At 33.7% G+C, this 14,669-nt stretch overlaps 2 protein-coding genes across 6 annotated transcripts; both read left to right on the top strand.

Annotated features, from left to right (window-relative positions):
* Window positions 1-5,741: 5,741 nt before the first annotated feature.
* Window positions 5,742-6,498, top strand: LOC123230081 (protein RADIALIS-like 3). Of its 2 annotated transcripts, none has more exons than XM_044656192.1 (2): window positions 5,742-6,093; window positions 6,183-6,498. In XM_044656192.1, exons 1-2 carry the CDS (start codon window positions 5,834-5,836, stop codon window positions 6,211-6,213), a joined length of 291 nt encoding a protein of 96 aa, XP_044512127.1. In that variant the 5' UTR covers window positions 5,742-5,833; the 3' UTR covers window positions 6,214-6,498. The 2 variants fall into 2 exon arrangements, with proteins under 2 accessions (XP_044512127.1, XP_044512126.1); XM_044656191.1 differs by having other exon boundaries at window positions 6,180-6,498.
* A 3,506-nt stretch (window positions 6,499-10,004) lies between these two features.
* Window positions 10,005-13,940, top strand: LOC123228642 (7-methyl-GTP pyrophosphatase). Of its 4 annotated transcripts, none has more exons than XM_044654093.1 (10): window positions 10,005-10,160; window positions 10,249-10,320; window positions 10,417-10,491; window positions 10,820-10,903; window positions 12,267-12,336; window positions 12,410-12,501; window positions 13,089-13,130; window positions 13,210-13,290; window positions 13,440-13,521; window positions 13,717-13,940. In XM_044654093.1, the coding sequence occupies exons 1-9, from the start codon at window positions 10,131-10,133 to the stop codon at window positions 13,509-13,511; spliced, it is 618 nt and encodes a 205-aa protein (XP_044510028.1). In that variant the 5' UTR covers window positions 10,005-10,130; the 3' UTR covers window positions 13,512-13,521; window positions 13,717-13,940. The 4 variants fall into 4 exon arrangements, with proteins under 4 accessions (XP_044510028.1, XP_044510030.1, XP_044510029.1 ...); XM_044654095.1 differs by lacking the exon at window positions 13,717-13,940 and adding an exon at window positions 11,516-11,596 and having other exon boundaries at window positions 13,440-13,702; XM_044654094.1 differs by lacking the exons at window positions 10,820-10,903; window positions 13,717-13,940 and adding an exon at window positions 11,516-11,596 and having other exon boundaries at window positions 13,440-13,702.
* The last annotated feature ends 729 nt before the right edge of the window (window positions 13,941-14,669 follow it).

Below are 14,669 nucleotides of genomic sequence, written 5' to 3'. Positions count from 1 at the left end.
TACTTTTTTAGGCCTATAATTGATCGTTTCATCTAACAATATATTATTATTTTTTATTATATTTATTGGTGGGTGGTCATAATCAATTTTATTCCTCTAAATCCCTCGGTCACTCACTCACCTTTCTAACACCACTTTTTCTTTTTATTTAATGTGGGGTTTAATATTATTATTATAAATTATAACAAACTCTAACCTTGGATCCACACTACATAATTGAGGAGAGTCAATTATGCCACAATAATAATTATATAAAAGGACAGAAACGACGTCGTGTCGTGGAGTGATTGAAAGGAATTGATTACGACTGACGTGGCAATTTCCAATGTGTGAGCCGACGAGTACGCGTCTATCATTGTTTACTTTTTCTATTTTGGTTTTGGCTAATTACCAAGATGCCACCCATCATTAGCCCTCCGATATTGACCAAGACAAATCCTAAATCATACGTCCTTATAGTTTAGTACCAACCGCATAAATCGACTGTACACATCCTTCAACAAAACTCGTATTTTGCTCGTATTATTCGTAATTAAAAAAAAAAAGGATAAAAATTTGTAAAGCCAATAGTTCGTATAAATGGGTTAGATTAGTATCATTATTTTGTATTAAAGTAATATTATATATATAATTTTATATATAAATAATAATATATCATCATATAATTAAATATTATAACTTAGTCTCCTCTATCCATCTACATCTCCTTTCTCACACCCTTTTTATTTTAATTCGATCAATCATCAACAAACTCCTTATTAAGTGTAAACTTTATAAAAAAATATTTAATTACACTTTTATTAAAATTAGTAAGAATATTCAAATTTAACTCTTTTTATTTTGGTTCAATGCAAACGAGATCATTTTATTACTCTTCATTTATCCACCATCAACGAGCTCCTCACAAAGTACAAACTTTTACAAGAAATAACTCAATTACACTTTCATTACCATCGTCAAGGGTATTCAAGTTCAACTTTTTTTATTTTGGTTTGATGCTAACAAGATCAATTTATAATTCTTTGACTAAATTTATTTTCAGATCGTTAGGGTGATCAATGTCTTTTGTTCATTCAATCTAAATAACCTTTTTGAGACCGAACAGATTAAATCTCAATTTACAACCACTAAATCGAATAAATCAATCAGAAGGGACTTAAATTTATATTATTTTAAATATAAAATCTCTTATTTTATTACTCAAATTATCTCTTGAGGATCGTAAATTTTTATATTATAAATGATCATGTTTAATGAATAATTAACTTAAACATAATATATCTAATAAACAGGTTTCCACAAAGATAATTCGTTTTATATTTATGTTAAAATTATTCAGTTCGAATCCTCTTTTAAGTTTTGTGTGGTATCAAATTAAGTAGTTTTATCTAATTTGTTAATTTTAAAAATTACCAAAAAAACCCAATACGTGAGGGGCTTGTTCTGATGTTTAGCATCTTTCATTCTTTATTAGTTAGATTTCCACGCTATAATTCTTATCCCCGAAAGAGAGAAAGCAGGCGTCATAAAAGGCAAAAAAAAAAACAGTGGAGTCAATGAAAGAAACAGATTCCACATAGAAATCCAAATCCAACTTGACATTTGATGAAAATGAAAGGCTATGATTTAATGTAGGAATCGGATAGGTTTGTTAGCCAGTCAATTGCAATCACTCTAAGTTCATTGAATAATAATAACAAACAAAAATAACAAAGGAAAATACGTGTCAAACTTGACGGTACTACATGTCGTTTGGTGTTGATGATGAAATCTTGATTACAACCTGAGTCACGAGCCTCACCAGCCACCACCTTGACTCGACTCAGTCCATCCTACGTATGCAATCTTAAACATGATTCATACACGACTCACCGCCTATCACATTTTATTTATCTAAATTATTTTGCATCTAATTTCCAGATTTTCATTGATTAAAACGCGGCGTCGTGGACTGCAGAGCCTTAAAATACACAAAAGGCTGAACCGTTCTTTTATGGAAATATTTCTTTAATGGAGTGATTGGATTGACAAATCGTTAAGTTTTGTTGAGAGAATTCTTTGAATATTTTTTATGGGGTTGGAGTTTCAGAGGCCCAGAAATGTAAGCATTTCCAATGGGGCCAAAATCAGAAGGACTTTCTGTAACTCATGGGTCTCAATCAGGCTACATGTAAGCCTAGTCAAGCCCAAAACAAAAATCTCAATTCATAAAACCTCACTAGAGATGGAAAATCGACAGTCAAATCGGATCTCAACCCATTTTTTTCCAGATGAAAAGGGAATTTTTGATAGTAACAAAGATAAAGATAACTAAAATTCTTGTAATTAAATAGGAGGATAGATAAATCCTTAACTTATCAGTTTCTTAATCTGTTCTCTTCTCTACATATTTGTTAAATCATTAAATATTAAAATACCATAAAAAATTTTGAATTAATGTAAATACATTATAATATATAATAAATATTTTATTATTTCTATAGTGAGAATAGAGAGGGTAAGGAGAGAAAGTTTTATCAAGAGGGGATAAAATATTTTTTATCATTCCTTTATTGAGGGTGAGGATAGGAAAAAGTTTATTATGGGGATGAGAATAGGGATTAGGGTATCTAATGACCCTCCCCCCGTCTCATTGTCATCCCTAAATATTACTATATAAGTTATTGTCTTTATTTTATAGTCTTATTTTTTTAGAAATAAAAATAATATTTAAGTTACTGTTTTAAATATTCGAGTTTAAATTGATTTAGATTAAGTTAAATATTAAATTATTTTAAAATATACAAGAATCCATGTCCCAATGAAATTGTTCGAGATGACATTGACTGAAAACGCATAAAGTATACAAGAATCCCATGTCCCAATGATATTGCGTACAAGGTCCTACTGAATCTTCCCACAGTGTTCATTTTATCAACATAAATTCCTTCCTTCCTTCAAAGTAACTTCAACGGATCTACACAGCCTGGCAGAATTTACTACTTTTCTTGTAGATTCAATACATCGCTATCCCAAAATGCTATCTTGTTTGATCTTAACAACACTGACCAATGATTTTCATTCGCTCAGCCAAAGTGCATGTCAATTTCATTGATGCCCTTCGTCGTCTTCTTCTTCTTCTTCTTTTTGGTCTCTATTCACTGTATCTTCATCATAATCCCCTCACCAAAGCATTAATATGATTGCCTTTCTGCATATATATATGGCCTCTTCGATCGTTGAAACTTGATTTCACTTCTTTCTGTGAATGGGTAAAAGCGCCATCACTGTAGTGTTTACTTTGTCCGGAAAAAGGCTGGTCATGGTTCTCTAGCGTAAATAGGTATAATTTAGTAGCAACCAACATAACTCCAAGTTGCAGGGAGGGGACCTCACAGAATAAAATTTTGTTTTCATAACAATTGAAATGAAACAAATGGGGATCCAAAAGAATAACTTTTTATTTTTTATAGATAGAAATAGCATACATGGATGATAAGGATTCGAAATATCAGTAGCTTTGTGTATCTCTGGGTACCTGCTTGTACACCCAGCCGTCATTATCAGCAAATGATCAACCCTTGTCCACCAATGGCTACGCAAACTTTTTCTTTCATTTGTTAAAAAGGCCAAAACAAAGTTCATGTTAAGATATGTCTAGATCAGAGATTTTCACTTTTGAAATCAATAAAGTAAACCGATTCCCTGGTACCATCTGCCATAGTTCCAGGGTACGCATTCAGTATCTGGTCTTGGTAAAGAAGAATCCAGTGGCTGCATTGCCGTCCAGCTTGGCCACCAAGATAAAAAGAAAATATGATCTTGCGTACGTAGCTTCTAATGAGAAAGAAAAAGAATCTTGGAAGATATATAAATTCTTTCTACTTAAAATGGACGTGGATGATAAGGATTCTATATACCAAATCATCTACCTGAAAGGATGGCTTCTTTATAAAATGTTCTGCAGAAAGTTAAGCTTACTATGAACGACGTCAACCACACGAACTATATTTAACCTTTCCTGCAACCCTGATAACTTTTAACCACATATTTAAAAATGATCGAATCTTCGCACTTACCCAGGCGCGAATCTGTTCCATGATTTGACAATTACAAACAATTTTCCAATCTGTATTCTGTATGGTTTATCCAACTTTTCAGGGAGAAAAAAAATATACAAATCCATGCATGCAGCATTGCCTCCTGTATGATGATCTGATGCTATACTTTCTCTAGTATTTCAGAGATGAAACATACTAAACCTCCCACAACATTACTTATTATAATAAGTGTAACTGGATACTCAAATAATATATCATTATTTTTGAGTAAGTGGTTAGTATAAGAATATGTAAGGTAAGACTCATATGTGACCTTCACATGGGATAATTAATGTGAAAATGTTCTTTGAGACTCATGAGATATTAAAAGATTTTTCTGGCTATGACTTTAAGTTTTTAGTTCTTATGGTAATATGTGGACATGTAGTATCAAGCCACTAGGGTTCGAATCTCATCGAAAATGGGAGTCAACAATGTGCAAATATGCAAATTACGATCCATTATTAGATGAAGCAATAATATCTTGTTGTATTTGAACTAGCTCCGACTTTCCTATTGCACATCCTGCAGGTTCCTGTAGACTCTTAATCACGTTTAAAGACTCTCCAGTGACCCAAATTAAAACCAGCAATGGCATCATTCGTATTTCTGGAACAAAAAGGTTCATACTCATTTTAATTTAAAGCACACTGCTACATTTTAATCAGAACAGTTAAAGAGATGTCTCCTAAGATAAGAGCTAACCCGTTTCTCTGAATAAAAAAATATTTGAAGTACAAATATTGTACGTGAAGATCTTTCATTCCAGCTACTCGAGTTTTGGAATTTTGTTGAGAAGTGACTTAAGTAACAAGCGAAAGTGTAGAATCTTTGATGTTCGGGACTAAACCAAAAATGCAGAAAATGCCCGCTAATCCTGAAGCCATAGCGTGGCACCTGTTGAGCCCGTGAGCACCAAGCCGTACAACCATTACTGGGAAATTTTTATCCAAAATACAAACTGATTTATACTAAAAAAGACTGATCAACTTAACAGGTTAAGAAGATTAATTATTTGCTGTCGTCAATCCCATCAAGCTCAAGCTATATGGCGACCATGTCAAAATGCAACTTTCTCATGTACAGTGCTGCATCTTACAAGAAAAGAGAAGCCATCAAACGATAAATTTGTCTTTCTCACAAAAGTACAGCCATAGCTTCACTTAAAAGCAACTTTTCTTACTTGGAATTACATGTGAGTAAATTAATTATTCAGGAAATTCCCCTGGTTTTAATTTGTGGATGATTTGAGTTTGCCTTCAGATTAAATTAGCTGGCAAAATAATTCCCATTGGATTGTCACATGTAAGTAACAGCGGATGCATAAAAAGAAGATCAAGTAACATCAAATGCATAGAGCTTGCGGTAGTGGAACCGGCAGGCCAAGGCCAACTTTTCTTGGATACATAAAAACCGGCCTGAAATGATGTTGCTTCGGGTTTAAGCATATAATTAGCAAACTCATGAAAAACCTGGAATTAAAAGTGAAAAAAAAAAAAAACAAGTAGTTTTTTTACCTATTGTCTGCTGTTTTGCTATGAAAGCAACGGCTGAGAAAAAGAAACAATAGCCGACATGCCCACCGTCCCATTTTTCTCTCTCATCTCTGGCCACCACCTCCCTTGCTATATAAGGAATGGCAACCACACTCTCTTTGCCCACACCCATATCCTAAACTTGATTTTTATATATCCTTCTCTTTGTATTTACTGCTTGATTCTCGTTTTCTCAATTAGCCTATTGAAGTTTGTGCAATGGCCTCAGGCTCAACATGGACTACCAAGCAAAACAAGCAGTTTGAGAATGCTTTGGCCATTTATGACAAGGACACTCCCGACCGCTGGCAAAATCTTGCCAGGGCCGTGGGTGGCAAAACTGTGGATGAAGTGAAGAGGCATTATGAGATGCTTGTCGAAGATGTTAAGCAGATTGAAGCTGGACAAATACCTTTGCCCAATTATAAGAAAGCTGGAGGGAGCAACAAAGGATATAATTTCCTGGATGAAGAACAAAGGTACTGTCTATCTATCTATCTATCCATCTATAATGCTTCCACTGCCACACGAACAAAAATATAATGATCATTTTGTTATCATGCAGCAGGCTGAAGGGTCTTAGGCTCGGTGAAGCATGAAGCTATAGCAGAATCCATGGAGTAAAGATCCGTTAATTACAAAAATCATATGTGATTTGCTATCTATATCTCCTTCCTGCCTTCTCTTTCGTTCGTGGTGATAATTATAATGTAACATATATTTCCTTTGTGCAACTTCATTTGTACGGTCAAGGAGGAGTCACTTACTAATGACTTCAACTCCCTCCTTCGCCATTTATGTGCTCTTTAATCATCTGTTCAATAGCTTATTATAATAGTTTGTACTGTTTATATTATTCAATGGACTTACTATTATTTATAATATTCATATAAATAACACAAGACTGGGGAGACTGGGGCCTCATATACATAGATTAAAAGAAACAGAAGATCTCAGATGTAAATTCACAAAGGGGAAAGAAAACATCTTTGGATAAAAGTCATGAGGAGTTCATAAAAAGGATGACAGATGCCATAATTACACAGAGGCTTTGGATCTCTCTGTGATCTACTGGATTTGTTAATATTATCATAACATGAATATGAAGTAAAAGGGTTTCTAGTGAACCAGTTAATCATCAGGAATCATTGTTGGGGACAAGAGTTCCAAGGTCCAAAGCAGACAAAACAAACTGAGCGACTTTTTGGGAAGAGAAAGAAGGCAGATGATGGGCGTGCAGCATTCCTTTACTAGACAAAAAGATGAAACAAAATCATTTTCAATTGACTTATTTTACGTGATATGATTTCATTAGGACAAGAAAGAAACCAAGCTGTATATCTTTAATTTGTCGGATGAGTTGGGATCATATATTGAAAAATAATCCATAGATTTCTTGAGTTGGGATGCAAATAAGCATGCATAAATTAAGAACCATAATCAATATGCCTTTTGCTTTGTCTCAGTTGCCAGTTCATGCTATACAAGCAGATGTAAGTAACAGTTAATATTCCTGCAAGCTCCTCTTCCAGTTCCTCGCTTGCTGGCCTGCCAGTTTGATTTTTTCCGACCCATATGCAATTAAATAGTTAGTTTGGACTAAGTTTGAATTACCCAATGGATATCAGATATCAAATGATATATTATTATCCGATTAAATAAAACTCAAAACTAAAAGTGTGAGGAGAATAAATTATAGGCACCACAAATTTTCCTTCTGGTCTGGCAGTCCGGAGAGAGTAGACTCCTATTCAACTTTACCATTTAGTGGAAAGGGAATTTGCTAAAGAGAGACAATATAACCCTAAATTGAATCAATAAGTTGAATTGGTTTAATCATGATTTAATAGTGAGTTCAATCTAAATCAATATTTAAATCAATATTAATTATTAAATCAAATCAATTTATGATTAAACTGATTTATGTCAATCCAATCAAACACTCATATTAAGGATAATATATTATTTTAAAAAATATTGTAATTTAGTTCATTTTGTTAAAAACAAAATTACACCAAATAATACCCTTGTAATAGTTAAATATTATTATAATATTTATTTAGTTTATGACCAATCAATTATTGCTCAAACTAGTCAAGTCTTACATCCCTTTCTTAATTGGACTAATACTTAAGTTGGGTAAAACATTGAACTTAAGTAAACTTGTAATGAGAACTAACATCGAACTACAAAAAAAGAAGGCCAAAAGACTTATTCTATCTAAGGTATAGTAAAATCTCAAATTTTCACCCATTAACTTTCAAAAACTCAAACATTAACATATAATTTGAAAAACTAACACCTATCCTCCAAAATAAAAATAAAAATTAATGGCAAAATCATCATTTAACAATAACATTTAATATTTCTTTCATTTTACCTTCTTAATTTGAAAAACTAATAATTTCGTCCAAAATTAAGTTTTAAAAAGTGACATTTCCCCCCTAGCTAGGGTTTCCAATTTCGTCGAAGAATTTCCGACCAACAATGACCGATCTCTTTCCCTCCTAATGTTGTCTCTCCCTCCAGTGTTCAATATTAGGTAGACGAAGTCTGGATTCAATGAAATCCAGATGAAGAGTCGAAAATCTTCGTCGTCCAAATGAAGTCAACTTTGTCTAGATGACGACGATGGTCCAGATGAGGAGATCGGTCTCTTCTGAATAGTCATCGTCGTCTAGACGAAGCCAACTTCCTTTGGATGATGAAGATCCAGATGAAAAGTTTCGACTTTTTGTCTGGATTCCATCGAATCCAAAAGTCGTAGGCCCCATATTAAACACCGAGGGAAGAGAGATCGACCATTGTTGGTCGAAAATTCACTGGCGAAATTGGAAACCCTAGGTAGGGGGAAAATGTCACTTTTTAAAACTTAATTTTGGGTAAAATTGTTAGTTTTTCAAATTAATAGGGTAAAATGATATAAATGTTAAATATTATTATTAAATGATGATTTTGCCTTTAATCTTATCTTAATTTTAGAAGGTAAGTGTTAGTTTTCTAAACCATAGGTGAATGTTTAGGTTTTTGAAAATTGATAGGTGAGAATTTGGAAATTTACTGTACCTTTGGTGGGAATAAGTCTTCTAGCCAAAAAAGAAAATTATATTAACAACCAAAAACAAAGAGGGGCAAAACCATTTTAAGGGAACAAAATTATGGTAATCTTTTTTTTAATAAGGAGAAACTTTGAGTTATTGAGTTAAATTAACTTTTCATGTCTAATTGAAAGTTGTTTTCTTAATTTAGTTGGGTTATACTAAATAATTTAAAATTTTGATATTAATATATTATTAATATTTGGCCAAACGACTATTTCCCACCCAAGGTTTGATGTTTTCTCAAATGTCCCCTCTTTAACTATGAAAACACCAAACACCCACCCATAAACAGTTAAAATTAACGGGGGTAAGGGTAAAATTGTCATTTTCTCTATAATATTAAAAAATAAACTAAAATATAATTTCTTTTTGCCCCTCTAAAGTTTGAAAACAAAAATTTTCCCCCAGCTTAAGTTTTAAAAAATGATAGTTTCACCCTAGGGTTTGGTTTTGAAATCTCTGGCAATCTCTCCAGCTCCGTTGCTGACGGCCTCTCCCTCCCGAAGAATCCTCTCCTTCCGACGATCTCTTTCCTCCCATTTAGAGGTCCGATCGACGTTGGAGACGCCTTGGAAGACGAAGAACTTTGTCGGGTCGTCTTCCCAGATGAAGATGAAGCCGTCGTCTTCGTCTGGGAAGAAGAAGAACCCAAGGCGTCTCTGACGTCGATCGGACCTCCAAATGGGAGGAAAGGGATCGTCGGAAGGAGAGGATTCTTCGGGAGGGAGAGGCCGTCGACAACGGAGGCGGAGAGGTCGCCGGAGATTTCAAAACCAAACCTTAGGGTGAAACTGCCATTTTTTAAAACTTAGGCTGAGCCAAAATTTTAGTTTTGAAAGTTAAGGGAGGGCAAAAAGAGATTAAATTTTCAGACGTTAGGATTCTGTTAAATTTAACAGGCCATGGGTAGATGTTTGGTGTTTCCATAGTTAAATGGTAGAAACTTGTCATTACAACATATCTTGGGTGGGAAATAGTCGTTTGGCCTTAATATTTTTCAAATTCATGTCCTCTCGTGGTCTTGACAACCTTTACTTTGCCACCATAGTCTATACCCCTGAGGGTGAATTACCATATTATTCTCCGAGGTTCTTTAAAAACCTATAATTTTATCAAAAATAGTGTTATATACATAATTTTATATATAAATAATAAAATATTATTATTTAATTAGACAATTAAAAATTGTAAATAAAATATTATTTAATTATATAATAATATATAATTATTTATACATAAAATTATATACAAGAATTGTATATATAATTTGATTGTTTTATCAAATATTATTAGAGTGAAAAGAACAAATTTATTTATGTCAAGCATGAACTAGGGCTTGACACGCACCCTGTTCCTACTCGCCACTCACACATTCACTCACTCACTCACTTGCGCGCCCAAGAATCGTGAAAGACATGGAAGAAGCCAGTGCGTCTTCCTTCAAGGTATGCAAAACCCCTTTCCAAGTCTCTTCTTTTATTTTCTAAAATCTTAGATTTGTCTTTGTTGTTTTTAACTCTTGTTCTGCTTTAGATAATTTTGGGGTCGTCCTCAATGCCCCGTCGAAAAATCCTGGCTGAAATGGGATATGAATTCACCATCATGGTACCTTTTATTCATTTTTAAACCTTTCTTGTTGGATGTTTAGTTGAGTTACTCACTGTTGATACTTGAAAGTTGACTTCAATTTTTGTTACCTAGGCTGCTGATATTGATGAGAAAGTCATTCGAAAGGAGAAGCCCGAAGAGTTAGTGATGGCTATTGCTGAGGCAAAGGTGACTCTGTTTTTTTTCTTTTTTTTTAATTTTGTGAATATTTTAACACTGAGATATTAATGTCAAATTCTACTTTTACCTTCAACACGAATACAAAAAATGGTTGATTGAGAAATATTATTGGAGGTTTAATGTTCTCTTGTGATGTTTAATTACAATTGGGTTTTGAACTAATTTGACAGCCTATATTAGACACTTTTTCTCATTAATTTAAGGTTATGAATTCAAGTTTATATTTTTGTTGTTGGGTGATCTATTTGTGACATGAGTTGAAGACGGAATTTAGTTATACCCCTTGTCATTGATTTGAGTGTGAATTGCATATCAGGCTGATTCCATTGTATCAAAACTGCAAACCACAGACAGTGAACCCATGAATGCTGAACCTACGATTTTGATTACAGCAGACACAGTATGTTTTTTTTTTTTAAAATTATAGATGATTGCCTATATAAACCATTTTTGGTATATCAGGTGTTCTATCACCAAGTGCCATTTATGGATCAAGGACACGTTGTCTTTTGACAAGGGAAAGCTGTGTCGTCTGTGTTGCTTAACTAAGTTAATGGAGCCATTTTGATTGAAGTTTCCTTTTTTTTTTTCCCCCTATTGAGTTCAACTAATAATTTAGACTGTTTGGTGTTTGGGACTTTTGGTTGTAAGCAATGATGCATGTTGGAGAAATTGTAAACCTTGCCCTGCGATTAAATCATCTTGCTAATTGATGAAATGATTGTTCAGCCATGCAAGTTAACTGTGTCTTTACTTATTGTGAAATGTATGTGCAATGTCTTTAAAAATAGGCTATATCACTATGGTGATAGAAGCTAAATTTGGGCTCAATGTAAAATACATGTACGGTTTCCTTATCTGGGATGGACTAATGTGCATTGGTTCTATCAGTGTTTCTAATATCTGGTATTGTTGTTATGGCTGTTCTTGTCTTTGTTAATGCTATTCGCTACTAGCTGTGGTAAAAAAATTACTCAGGTACTTATCTTAGCTGGCAAAAACTTCTCCACAGGCAGAAGCCATCCTAAACAAGCTCCCCATTGGTGACTACATTAAGGAAGCTGATCCAACGTTATTAATTACTGCTGATCAAGTATAAATCAATTCTGCTTGTATATTTCTGTTTAAAATTCTTCGATTACTTCTATCTTAGATGTGTGAAGTTTTTCAAAGTTTTAGACTACAGACTTTGCAACTTCTTCTAACCCTTAATAAAAAGTAAAAGAAAGACAGAAAGAAAGGAGAGAAAGAAACCCATAAGAGCAGAGAAGTTAAAATCAAAGCATATGGGATTTCAGTGGCAATTTGAAAATTTTGCACAAATTTAATACAACAGTTTCTATGGTTAGATAAGCTTGTGTTGGAAGATGCTGTTGTTTCAGTTAAATGAAATTTTTACTGTTGCTAAATACTTGTTTTGAAGAGTCAATTTTTCCTTTCAATTTTAACCAAAAATCCTTTGTGTCACCCATGTTGTGTGGTTGTCTAACATAATTCTAGGCCACTTGTCAGAAATCAGCAGTTATTCGACTGTTACAAGCAGTTCTTATCATTTTTGGTGCTGTCTCATGGCATCATAAGAGAACTGCTTCTTGTGTTTTCTTGCTCAATTGGTAAAGTGCTCTTTGTATCCTGGAACATAAATGGACTCCTGGTGATAGGATATGCTTTTAAAAATTTAAAATTGCTCAGTTTGTTTTTTCTTTTACTGGAAAAAACTCAGTCACTGTTATTTCTTACTGTTATTATTAAATGATCTGGAGGTGGTGGTCTATGAAGGTGCGATCAGAGAAAAACCATCCAGCAGTGAAGAAGCAAGACAATTCATAAAAGGTCTGCTTATTATTCTTTGCTCCTGTAATTCTTGTTTGCATGGTGATTGGTGATATATAAACCTATATTGCAGGTTATTCTGGAGGGCAATGTGCAACAGTGGGATCTGTTCTTGTTACTAACCTTAAAACAGGATTCAGAAAAGGAGAATGGGACAGAGTGGAGGTACCATCTTTTATTTCATCTGTTTATTTACTCATTTTCTATTTTGCAAATTTATAGTGAGTATTGATTTCATTTATTCAGCGAACGAGAAGCTTTTAGAAATGATTCAAATCATATGTTGTTAAGTACCTTAACAATGAATGTACAATTTACTGATGTTTAAACCAAAGGAAGTTTCTTCTTCCACATGAATGTAAAGTAAAAAGTGTTCCTGAAATTGTCATGAGAATGTAGTTTGTTTGGCTGCAGGCCCAACCTTTGGAGTCATAGTAGTTTATACATGATTTACAGGGAATACTGTGGAAAGAGCCCTAGGAAGTGATGAAGTTATCTTGGGTGTCTTCCCATGAAAAATGTGTTGGTCTTCATTCCATAACCTTAACTTTGTATGTTTTGTTGCCTGTACTTAAACTGTGCCAATGACTAGAATTAGTTTTTAAAAATATATGGCTATTTATGCCCACAATCGTGTTTTTCAGTAAAAGAAAAAGTTGCTTTTCCTGTGGGAGGCAAAGAATTGTATTGATTTCTCCTACAATCTATTTTATTGTAGTGAAGATATTAAGTAATTTGGTTATGCCTTGCAGATCCATTTCTATGAGATACCAGATGAAACAATTGAGAAGCTGGTAAAAATCATTTTTATTGCAAACAGTAGTTTCCTTTCTGTCAGTTATAGTCTCTAACTTTTCCTTCATTCTTCTTTAGATTGAGGAGGGGGTTGTGCTTAACGTTGCCGGGGGACTTATAATTGAACATCCATTGATACTGCCCTATGTGAAACAAGTGGTTGGTTTCTTAATCTCTACCTTATAATAGTATATCCCCATAAGCTTACACAAGCTTTTTTAATAGCTTGCTAAGTCGGATAATTTCAGTTTGCCATTGAACTATATTTTCAACCTCTGATAGATGAATGGCATTGGTATTCTTTGCAGGTAGGGACAATGGATAGTGTGATGGGACTACCGAAAGCCCCCACCGAGAAACTCATAAAGGAAGCTCTCTAACTGTGCCCAGGTGCAAATTTTTATGTCGCGAAATTTACCCAATACCCCTTATTTTCCTGCACAGCTGTGCAGGTGTTACATAATGAACTAGTCATCTCCATTGGAAAAACAGCAATTATGTTAACCATCTGTGACATTCTAAAACTAGTTAAATGAAATTGGTGTATAAACCCACCAGTCATTACCAGTCATTTTTCATTTTCAGCATGTTGATCGGGCTGAGGGATTTTGGAGAAGTTTTGTTTGCTATTACTTTGTTCTTTGTAGAATATGTACGGGGGATTGACTGTTAGCCAGCGGTCAGCAAACTCTCTATTTTCTTTTATTAGACCCCAGCTGGTCCGTCTTTTATTATAAGTCTTATCTGTTATGTGGGGAACATCGTACGATTTATTCTAGACATTGAATACATGGGGTCAACTCAAAATATGGGTATGAGTCTTTTTATTCAGAAGTAGCAAGAATAGTAAAATCTGATCCTAAGATCTCTCAGTCGGGCCACACTAATCTTTTAAAATCTTGGGAGTTTCATTTTGTCTCAGTCTTGTACCTTTACAGACTTCCTACAAGATTGGGATAATGTATCAGTTTTCATATAAAATGAATTGCATGCTTTTTTTTTGTATACTATAATCTACAGTGATTTTGTCAAATCATGGTCAGAATATGCCGTAACATAATATTGGATGTAAACTTTTGAGTAACAGACCATACCACGTCAAGAATATCGTCATGTTCGTCTTACTCATCCAATTTCATTATCCCTTGCGTGTGACCACACCTTTAATCTTACGTATTTTCCATTGATATAAATTTTTGCATCGGTTTCATTGATCTTATGAATATATATTTCTTTAAAAAATAAAAATAAAAGAAGCTATGTATTTTGTATTAGTTTAACGAAAACAGAAAAATTCACTTGAAGAAAATCCTAATTTGCATGGTGAGAATCATCCTTGTCTCTCATCAAACTCACTGGTAAAAAACTAAATGTGAGAAGAACAGCAGGGCAGAAACGTTGACTTGTAGTTGTAAAGAAGAAAGCCTAGTTGATTGCTTTCCTATAATTTGCACTAAAGTTTGTAGGTGAAGGTAGTTCAGATTCAATATTTAACTGTATTATGGGTCAATTTTATCATTTCCTTGAAGTTTCATTTT

The sequence above is a fragment of the Mangifera indica genome, chromosome 11 (genome assembly GCF_011075055.1).
Source record: "Mangifera indica cultivar Alphonso chromosome 11, CATAS_Mindica_2.1, whole genome shotgun sequence".
Classification (NCBI taxonomy): Eukaryota; Viridiplantae; Streptophyta; class Magnoliopsida; order Sapindales; family Anacardiaceae; genus Mangifera; species Mangifera indica.
The sequence above is the reverse complement of the archived record's forward strand: the minus strand, read 5'-3'. Positions and strand labels throughout refer to the sequence as shown.

What these genes read in the sequence shown, in the direction of transcription:
- LOC123228642 (XM_044654095.1), top strand. Translation starts at nt 10,131, where the DNA reads ATGGAAGAAGCCAGTGCGTCTTCCTTCAAG. An exon ending in GATATGAATTCACCATCATG is followed by an intron (nt 10,321 to 10,416) that starts GTACCTTTTATT and finishes TTTGTTACCTAG; the next exon opens with GCTGCTGATATTGATGAGAA. An exon ending in AGCAAGACAATTCATAAAAG is followed by an intron (nt 12,337 to 12,409) that starts GTCTGCTTATTA and finishes CCTATATTGCAG; the next exon opens with GTTATTCTGGAGGGCAATGT.
- LOC123230081 (XM_044656191.1), top strand. Translation starts at nt 5,834, where the DNA reads ATGGCCTCAGGCTCAACATGGACTACCAAGCAAAACAAGCAGTTTGAG. An exon ending in TTCCTGGATGAAGAACAAAG is followed by an intron (nt 6,094 to 6,179) that starts GTACTGTCTATC and finishes GTTATCATGCAG; the next exon opens with CAGGCTGAAGGGTCTTAGGC.